Source organism: Populus euphratica, unplaced genomic scaffold (assembly GCF_000495115.2).
Source record: "Populus euphratica unplaced genomic scaffold, PopEup_1.0 scaffold27.1, whole genome shotgun sequence".
NCBI lineage: Eukaryota > Viridiplantae > Streptophyta > Magnoliopsida > Malpighiales > Salicaceae > Populus > Populus euphratica.
Genome location: NW_011499899.1, coordinates 1,071,980 through 1,082,631, shown reverse-complemented (window position 1 = coordinate 1,082,631; position 10,652 = coordinate 1,071,980). Strand labels below are relative to the sequence as shown.

Here is a 10,652-nt window from a genome sequence, read left to right as displayed (position 1 = left end):
TTTCTGTTTCCAAGGAAGTCATCTGCTTGAATTATCTTCGGGTATACCTTCCCCAGCATTTCACCTTTTCTATCTTCACTACCTTCTGCTCTTTATTAAGATTCGTTTTAACTCACCGTCTGCAAATTTCTGAGGGTTAAGTGAAATTAATTTAGGAGGTCAGAAGATTAAATTTAGTTTCTTCACTACATTAACAACAATTATCAGATAATTGACTGTTCAAACCATGGAATTTTTCATTTGAAGTTAAGAAGTCTTCATTTGCTTGGCATAAAAAGGAAACAAGGAACAAATAAAAGCCTTTAAAATCTGTCATCATTAATGAGAATTCCGAGGACATACATCAATAATTCCGAGGACATCCATCAAGAATTCCACTGAGATCAAAGGGTAATTCCTAGTTGAGTTTTTTTTGTTTTTAATAATAATTACAGTTGATTTATTAATGAAATAACTATTCAAAATAATAATCGAGAAAAACACAATAAATTAAAAAAAAAAAGATTAGAAGTACAATTACAATATATTAGTAACATCAAAATCTAAGCTTCATTCCGTGTGCGTTTTTTACCTGTGCTTGTTCAGAAATAAAAACCTTCAGCATTGTGAACGAGGTCAGTTTCTTTGTATGAAAACCAGGCATATTATCCTTTATCTAACACAATAGACGATGAAGAGTATCAACTGTTTTGGCATTAAAAACAACTTAATTATCTATATGCCAAATTCCTTAAACTACTCCAATAAAAACCAAGGTCTACAAAGCTTCTTCTGCATATTTCCAGTTGCAAGCACACGTTATTCACGCAGTAGGTTAATTCATTGGTGACGTAACCAAGTAATTTTATGGAAGACTAATTGCAAGGAAAAGAATCGGTGCGGTTCATGAATAAGAAGAAAACTATATTTATATTATGCACAATATGATTTTTGCAATTTAATATTTTTTTTTAAACTTTAAAAAATGTCATAAGTATGTACGGTAAGCGTGTGATTCGTGAATAGGAAGAAAACTAATCTTATGTGCATTAGCATGATTTTTGCAATTTAATTTAAGTTTTTTTTTTTTAACTTTTGACAGTAATAAAAGTCATAATGGTAAGAAATAACTTTTGATGTTTCGTTATAATTTTGTTTTGAAAATTTTAATTTATACTAAATTACATAAAAACTAAACTACAATTTTGGTGAAAATTCGAGGCATAAATGTACCCCATCATGCTAAAAAATGAAGAAACAATTAAATTTAATGTCAAATTAAATAATTATTAGATGCATTTACATAAAAAAAACTTCAAGTACATAATTAAATTGTTAATAGGGCCAAATTAAAGTTTGATTACGTTTAAGCATTAATTTTGGTTCAATTAAAGGATTTAATTAAGTGTAAGGACTTAATTATACTTTAAATAGGTCAAATTAGTTATAGGGGTTTAATTGGTAAAAATTAAGTTTAGGAGACCTATTTGGGCTTAATTGAGAATATTAGAATTTTAAGAGACTAAATTTAATTTTTACCATGTTAATTGATTGAAATCAAGGGTAAAATCATAAGAAAATTAAAGTTTTGGTGTCAATTAGAGTCAAAGTAAAATATTTTGCAGCTAAGGACCAATCTATAAAGTCATCGAACTATAGGGGCTTGATTGATTTAATCCGAGGGTGAATTGCAGAAATTAAAAGTTTGATGGTCAAGTAGGGGTAAAATTGCATAAATCCAAGACCAAGAGCAAAATTAAAAAGAACATGTAATTTAAGGGCTAATATTTTAATTTGATAGGGGCTAAATTGAATTAAATCAAAAGTTTAGGGTTAATTAAGGATGTAATTAAAATAAATTGAAAGTTTGAGGACTAAATTGAGTTGTGGCCAAAATCCCAAATTCAAGAACAAATGATGTTTTTTTTCAAAAAAAGAAAAACAAAAAAACTAGACGAGGTGTTGTCTGGTTATTATTCGCTGTCTTCTCCTTTTACCCGAAAAATCTGTTTAAGTCACCTACTTTGCAAGTGCATTTAATGTCTATACTCTTCACTAAATTTGGCAAAACATACACAAAATTGATCACCTAACATCCCTCCACACCCTAGTATGGTCCTCATTAGCTTACTAGCACCAAAGCTAACATGGTGTCAACCCAAAGAAGTCAACTTAAGTAGCCTTGAACTATCAAATTTGACAGTTCATAATGTATACTTTGAGCTAATGGATGAAATCCTTCCCAACTGAATTTAGGGTCAAATTTTTTTTCAATGAACATAAGATTACCCTCTCTCATGCCTTATAAATATGGGTGGATTTCATGGCCTGAGCATAATGAAAATCAGGTTAAAAATTGGCAAAAAAAAACTAGCCTTACTCCATAGCTTTTCTCTTTTCTATCATCTCTCCCTCTCTTCATTCTTTGTCTCCACATGATCTTAGCCACACCATCTCAGCACCGTCATGAATAAGAGCGGCCCAACCTTTTCCCCCAACCTATCCCACCACAGTGAACAGTAACACCTTCGCGAATTCCTCTTTCTCTTCTGCAAGCTTCTTATTCCTCCCACCACACCAACTTAGAATGTCATTTCTTCCATCAGCATCTTCATGCACCTCATGCCAAACCAGTGATAGTAGCTTCACCACCCTCATGCCTGGAACAACCGCCATTCTTCTTCTCTCTTATTTCTATAGATTTCTTCTCCCTCTTACTACAATCAATGTCAGCCATCATTTTTCCACCAATACCACCCTTTCCATCGCTAGCACCATGTCACTTCACAGCCAGACCACCCTCATGACCGGATGGCAACTCTGCTAGGGAATACTTTTTGTAGTTGGACTAAATTTTGCTTGTTTGATTGTTTACCTATTTGTTCTGGATTGTTTAATTTTAGCTCAAATTTTCATTTGTCTAGCATTTTTATTTCTTGTTCATGCATAAGTACATCATTTACATGTTAATGCCCTCAGCATTTTGATTTCACGAGTAGCCTAATTCTAGGTTAGGCGGGGAGTAAAGGTTATTTTGATTACCTTTGTTTAATCATGCCTGCAAAGTTATTTTGATTTTGACCTGTTTTAATCTTATTGATAATTTGGCTCATAATGCCACAAGATTTTCTTTGTCAAATGAGTCCTTCCTTTTAATAAGATTATATGTTTTCTTGTATTTTTTTTTGTTTCATGTAATTAACACACTAAGCACATCTTCTACTCAAAGAACCACTGCACCAAGAATGATTTGGTGTGTTTTCTTTTTCTTCAAAAACTATGCTTGATCTTATATTTTCAAAATGACTTTTGGGAAATTAAAGTTTAGTACAAAACATAAATTAAATTGGTATTTGTTCTAACAAACAAGTTCTACAAATTCAAGTGATATCTTAACCATACATCTAGAAAACCTGAAATCCAGCCTAAACACCATGAATCAACTTCAAACTGAGTTTTAGCTACATGAATAATGAGAAACCATTTTGCATATTCATTTGGGAGAAATCAAGGCTTACCAATTTTGAATGCATGTGTTTGAAATGAGAAAAAAAAATCTTTGATAATCCTTTCACAAGGCTAAGAAATCCTTTGTAATCTCACCCTATACTGGTGGCACGTGCAAGAAACACAAAAATCCTTTATGATTAAAAGTGCCTAAACAATACTGGGGGGATATGAAATAACAACCTCAACGATTAAAGGTGTCGAGAACAAAAGCTACGAGGGGCATGACAAAGTCCAAAGAGTTAAAAAGATTTAAGCATGCCATAAAAATTACTAAAATGATAATGCTTAAAATCAAAAAAAGAAAAACTCCAAAGCCTGTAAGGCACAATTTTGTAAATTAATTTCAAGGTCCAGAAAATCCAAGAACAAAAAAGGGAGAGAACTTGGGAAACAAGTGTTGTTACTCTTTTTTGAGTCTCCACACAAAAAAAAAGAACATACAAAAAAGTCAAAAAAACATATTCAAAAGAAAACTAAAAAATAATAGCAGTGAGAAGAGAACGTCGGAGCACCTAGAAAATAACTAAAAATTAGTTGAGGATGTTAAAAATACAAAGTTAGAAATTTAACAATATATTTTTAATTTATGAGAGCCTTATTGAAAATTCAATTTGATGAAGAAAAGTCCAGAATCAGATGTCTATGGACTCAATTAAATTTTAATGAAGGTTTAATTGAATTTATAAAGGGTTTGATTGAAAGAAAAATTGATTCTTACGTCAATTTAAGCTTTAATTAAAAGAAATTAAAGTTCATGGGTCAAATTATAATTTTAAGAGTTAAGTTGATCAAACCAGAGGCTTGCATAAATATCAAAGGTTGATGACCAATTAAGGATTTGGTTGAAGAAATTCAAAACCAATGATCAAACTGGAAAAGACGTGTAACTATAAGGGCTAGAATTGACTAAATCATGGGCTAAATTGAAGAACTTAAAAGTTGATTGATCAGTTAAGGGCTAAAATATACAAGTTCAAAACCAAAGACTAAAATTGAAATAGAATTGATTCTTAAAATTAAAATTGCAATGCAGGACTTGATTGAACAAATATAAAATTAAAGATTGATTTGGACTTTGATACTTTTAGCGCTAGTTTCTTTTAAATAAAGTGACGTGTTTTGGTCTAAACGACATCGTTTCATACATTGTTCATTAAAAAGAAAAAACATAAAACGATGTTGTTTTGAACAACGTTGTGCTTCTTCTTCCCTTGTACGTGCAGTAGGGGAAAAATAAGTTATATTCCCCTGTGTTGTTCCTCTCTCTTTCTCTACTTACCCAAACCCGACACAACTCATACCCTCACATGCCTTGTCACCATCATAGAAGAGGCAGGGGAGCCATACCCTGCAAGTGTGCTCTAGGACAGATGAACAGAGGTTGCCCCATGCCACTTTACCCTATGTCATAATTGGAAAGGGTAGGGTGGCTCTCTCTCCTTTTCCCTCCTATAAATACCAGAGGATTAAGAGAGAAACGTAGGGGAGGTGGGTGAGGACATTGTTTTTGGAGTCGACGAGAAAAAAAAAAACAGAGATAGAGGGGAGAGAGAAAAGGACAAAGAACAAAGGGGACTTTGGGGAGAAAATTTTGAAGGGATAATATAAAGGTTTTTCAAGAGAGAAAGATTTTGGGAAGAGCTGAAAAAAAAAAAAGAGACAAGATTTTAGAGAGAGGAAGAAAAGAAAGAAATAAACAGAGATAGGTGAGAGAGAAAAGGAAAAACAAGAAGGTAAAAATAGAGAGAAAATAGAGAGAGAACTAAGGAGATTGAACCAAAAAGGAAGGAACATAAACCAAAAAAGAAAGAAACAAAAAAGAAGTAAATAAGAAAAGGAAATAGAGGAAGAACACCTATTATTCTGCCATCGTTCTTTTTCTCACCACCACGAACCACCATCATTCTGCCGCCACCAGCACCACCACCACAAGACATCGCCCGGTCAATCTTCCCCCACCCTTCTCCTCCTCCTCCTTCTTCCTCTACTTCGCCCCCCCTCCCGGGCAGCTCCATTATTTTGCTAATAAACAATGGAGAATGAATTATAATTCACTTTCCACTGCTCATATAACATATAAATAGTAGCGAGCCATTGTTCCTTACCCAGATCAGCACCAACCAAGTTTAAAAGATTTGGGTTGGGTTTGGCTCAATTTTTCATGAGAAAATTATGTTAGGCTGAAATCAGCCCAACCCATCTTTTGGCCAATGCTGGCCCAGTGCTCTTTTGGGCCGAACTCGACCTAGTTTCATTTAGGTTGAATGTCGCCCCAACTAGGGAGGGCTCAACCCATATATTTAGGCTAGCTCATCCCATTATATATTCATAATATAATAATAATATTATACATTAAACAAAAAATATTAAAAAAAAACCTTTTAAAAAATGCGTGATTTTCTTACAAGTTTTTCTACTATTTTTTATTAATATCAGTTTTTATTTTTATACTATAAAGATACAAATATCATATGAAAATATCCGATTTTTTCTGAAACATTGCAAAAACATTACACAAAAAAACAAAAAAAATATCTTATTTTCTTGCATATGACCAAGTCTCTCAAAGATTATATATATATATAATTTTTCATACATCAAAATAAAATTCAAAAAATATGTTTTAGCATGTATTTTGGACTTTAATAATCAGTTTATTAAAGTCATAAGAACTAAGCCAATATTTTAAAAATACCAAAATTATTTTGTTTTCTTTTAATATCTAGGATTACAAACTTATATATAAGACGTATTCTCAATATTAAAAAGTAGTTTTTTTACGAGTGTTAGAATGGTTAGGTTTTACCCAATAAGATAAAGATCTCTTTACTAGGAAGGACTTATCTTAAACTTTAGATAGACCAACAATTAGAAAATGCAGCTTACCTTAGGTAAGGTGTATTTTGGGTGATAATACATTTTCTTTATACAATCAATCCTCGTACCCGATCTATGAGACCAGTTAAGGTTCCTAGAGACCAAAATACTAGATGGCAACCCTCATTCCTTATATACAGTGATAAAAGACAAGAATTTCTTGTCTCCCCCCATTTTCATGATTTAACCATAACCCGAGAGTGGATTATCGTTGCAATTCCGCACATGTGCGACAACAAACACTAGCGATCCTTAGTCTTAAAGTCCCTTAAGTATCTTTTAAGCCAATAAATATATTTTTTTCTTCATAACTAAGAGCCTAAGCCTACGTTATGTGTTCAATTAAGCCCTTTCTTATCAAACGCGAGCAATTTGGATTGGGATGCAATGCTTTTTCATGCAAAACAAGCTCCATTATCTATGAAAATAAAATGAATGCTTTGAAGACTGGTTCTTTAAAACTCTTAGATTGAATCTGTAACCAATTTTGACTACCCAAACATCACTTCACATTTTCACCAAAATTAAAACAAAAGAATTTCAATGCATATCCAAACCCATCCATGAGAATCACTTCAATTATTTTCAGAACATGTTTGCCAATATAAAACGAGAGAAAAATATTTATCTCAAAATATGTTACATTTCTAAAGAAGTTCAAGAATCAAAAATTGACATCTAAATAGAACCTGAGCTTAAAGCTATAACATTGAATGTTTAGCCTGAAAGTTTGATAAAAATAAGAATTATGTAAATATAGTAGGACACATCATGCACTACGCACTACTGAGATATGTGCTTCTCATGAAAGTTAAAAATAATGAGTTGTTTATACTTGATGAGTCTATTAATTATATCAAACCAATATCTGATATTGATTTTAAAATTAAGTTGAAGCCATAAAATCTAAAATAGATTCCATGTATACTAACTAGGTATAGATTAGTTAATACACCTTAAAGGATAAAACTTATTAGATATAAATAAGTTTATTTTAAAAAATAACATGAATGAAAATATATAAATATATAAAACTAGACTAATTACTAAAGGTTATAAACAAAGAAAAATATCAAAATCTGTCAAAAGGAGATAATGAAAGATTGTATCTGTGACTTTCTTGCAGATTTAGATAATGTGCTTGATAAAGTTCAAAGTGATTTCCCACGGACTAAACCTAGGACTTGTAAATCCTGTTGTTGCTATGATAAGGCGTTTGTTAATCGATAAACCGAAAAGGATGGAATAATTTGCTCCTATTGTTAGAAAAGCCGACATACTGAGGATAATTGCTTCAAAAAGAACGGCTTTCCTGACTGGTACTTGGACCACCGCAAGCAGCTTAAGGCTACCTGAAATCCATGTCCTGCTGCCACCAATCTATCCACCACTCTGTCCAGCACGTCTGTGTAAATTATATCAGATGCCTTGCATGGAATGGCTCCTCTCGCAGCCACAAATCAGTCCACCGAAGTATATATTATGATACAATTAGCCTTCAACATGACCACAATGAAAGTATTTGTATGCATAAGCTCCAAAAGCCACTACCAGAGCAAGCACTCCTGCAACTTGTAGAGCTAACTTGGTATTCATCTCTAGTGTCGAACTTGAACTCTCTATGTGTAACAAGTAACTTGATGGCATACTTTCACTTCTTGTAATACTTTCAGTGCTGCCTGGTTTTGCAGGAAATGCAGTTGTTTGCTTAGGCAGTATTATTTGAAGAATATCACCAGAAAACTTAGCCCGAATTTGATCTGTTTTACAATTCTTTAGGATCTTGATTTCCATACGAAAGCGTCTCCGGAGAGTACCATCTATAGGTCGCTCTCCAGTAATTTTCACAACATCAGGTTCCTTTACTTGGACCCTCAGGTGTTGTTTTTTGAATCCTATAAACAGAAGGAAAGGTAAATTGTGAAACAATTTAAATGCTTGTTTTCTTCATGATAAATTGGAGGACATACCAAATAAATTAAGTACCTCGTAGATGGATCTCAAGTATCTCATGTTCATCCCTTTTCCACTGGCAAAAGAGCTCAAAATCACCATAATACAGCTTTAAGGGTTCTTCATTCATGGTTTCCATTTGAAGGCTTCTTTGGTTTTCTCCAAGGTTGTTCTTGGATAAAGGAGGTCGAAGATGATGTGAATTCTTAATTAACTAAATGAATTGATCTGTTATATATACGTTGTTTTTGACACATACATGAGAGGCAAATTAGAGGTTCCTTGTGGGTTTCATTTGGGAAAAGAATAGATTCATTTTTCTGTTTCCAAGGAAGTCATCTGCTTGAATTATCTTCGGGTATACCTTCCCCAGCATTTCACCTTTTCTATCTTCACTACCTTCTGCTCTTTATTAAGATTCGTTTTAACTCACCGTCTGCAAATTTCTGAGGGTTAAGTGAAATTAATTTAGGAGGTCAGAAGATTAAATTTAGTTTCTTCACTACATTAACAACAATTATCAGATAATTGACTGTTCAAACCATGGAATTTTTCATTCGAAGTTAATAAGTCTTCAATTGCTTGCAATAAAAAGGAAACCAGAAACAAATAAAAGCCTTTAAAATCTGTCATCATTAATGAGAATTCCGAGGACATACATCAATAATTCCGAGGACATCCATCAAGAATTCCACTGAGATCAAAGGGTAATTCCTAGTTGAGAGGAACAAAATGAACTTAAATTTTTTTTTTAAAAAAAGATTAGAAACAAGTACAATTATAATATATCAGTAACATCAGAATCTAATCTTCATTTCTTGTGTGTTTTTTGTCTGTGCTTGTTCTAAAATAAATACCTTCAGCATTGTGAATGAAGTCAGTTGTTTTTGTCAGGCTTATTAATCTTCATCTACCAAAATAGACGATGACGAGTATATGCCAAATTCCTTAAACTACTCCAATAAAAACCAAGGTCTACAAAGCTTCTTCTGCATATTTCCAGTTGCAAGCACACGTTATTCACGCAGTAGGTTAATTCATTGGTGACGTAACCAAGTAATTTTATGGAAGATTAATTGCAAGGAAAAGAATCGGTGCGGTTCATGAATAAGAAGAAGACTATATTTATATTATGTACAATATGATTTTTGCAATTTAATATAATTTTTTTTAAAACTTTAAAAAATGTCATAAGTATGTACGGTAAGAGTGTGATTCGTGAATAGGAAGAAAACTAATATTATGTGCATTAGCATGATTTTTGCAATTTAATTTAAGTTATTTTTTTAAACTTTTGACAGTAATAAAAGTCATAATGGTAAGAAATAACTTTTGATGTTTTGTTATAATTTTGTTTTGAAAATTTTAATTTATACTAAATTATTTCTTTGAAGAAACATACTTTGATTCATTTTTACTAAACATGGTTTTAACTTACAATCATTTTAACTCATGGGTTATTTATAAGAAAATAATTTTTAAATTATAATTCAAAGTTAAAAATTATAATTCAAAAATTATGTCAAATGAACTCTTAAATTGTAAAAGAACCTTCTCAACTCAATATGTTAAACTATTAGATGAGGTTTCTAAATATTATTTATATTATTTGCTAACACACTTTCTAAAGTGAGGGTCTTTTGAACTTGAAACTTGTATATGCTCACTCTACCTTGTGCTTAATTTTTATCAAATAAATAGAAAAGAAGAGATTCGAACTAGTGACTACTTGGTCATCAAGGCTTTGGTACCATGTCAAAGAACTATCTCAACATAATAACTTAAACTATTAGATAAGATTTTAAGATATGCTTTATATTAGTCTTTAGCATAGCCCCAATATGTAGGATCAAAATATACATTTATAATGCATGGAAATGACATAATCCAAAAAGTGAATCAATTTTTTTTGAAAAGAAACAAAAACTAGAAAAGAAAAGGGTGCGGACGACCTAACATGTTGTCCATACATTCGTATCTGATATTCATGAGCCATAAAAACTCCATCTATAAGTTATATATATTAAAAAGAAGCTTACTAGATTATTGGAGTCTCTAAGTGATATTTATGAGCCAATAAATGGTTGTTCTTTTTGCACAAATTAACATATGATAGTGTCATAATTCATTTATAGGTTATTCTCTTAATTCACCTTTTTTTCAAATTAAAAATTAAAAAATAAAACAAATGATGGCAATATAGAGAAGAAGGTTAGAGAGGATTCAAAAAATTACATAAAAACTAAACTACAATTTTGGTGAAAATTCGAGGCATAAATGTACCCCATCATGCTAAAAAATGAAGAAACAATTAAATTTAAGGTCAAATTAAA

At 31.8% G+C, this 10,652-nt stretch overlaps 1 protein-coding gene across 1 annotated transcript in view; it reads right to left on the bottom strand.

Moving 5' to 3' along the window:
* The window catches only part of LOC105132548 (uncharacterized), a 20,826-nt gene extending 12,362 nt beyond the window's left edge, over nt 1–8,464 (bottom strand). Inside the window, exons 1-2 of the mRNA XM_011036116.1 lie at nt 8,353–8,464; nt 7,844–8,261 (exon numbers count right to left, since the gene is read on the bottom strand). Of these exons, the coding sequence (XP_011034418.1) occupies nt 7,858–8,261; nt 8,353–8,458 (510 nt within the window). The 5' untranslated portion in view covers nt 8,459–8,464 and the 3' untranslated portion in view covers nt 7,844–7,857. The remainder of the gene's footprint in view (nt 1–7,843; nt 8,262–8,352) is intronic.
* Nucleotides 8,465–10,652: the final 2,188 nt, after the last annotated feature.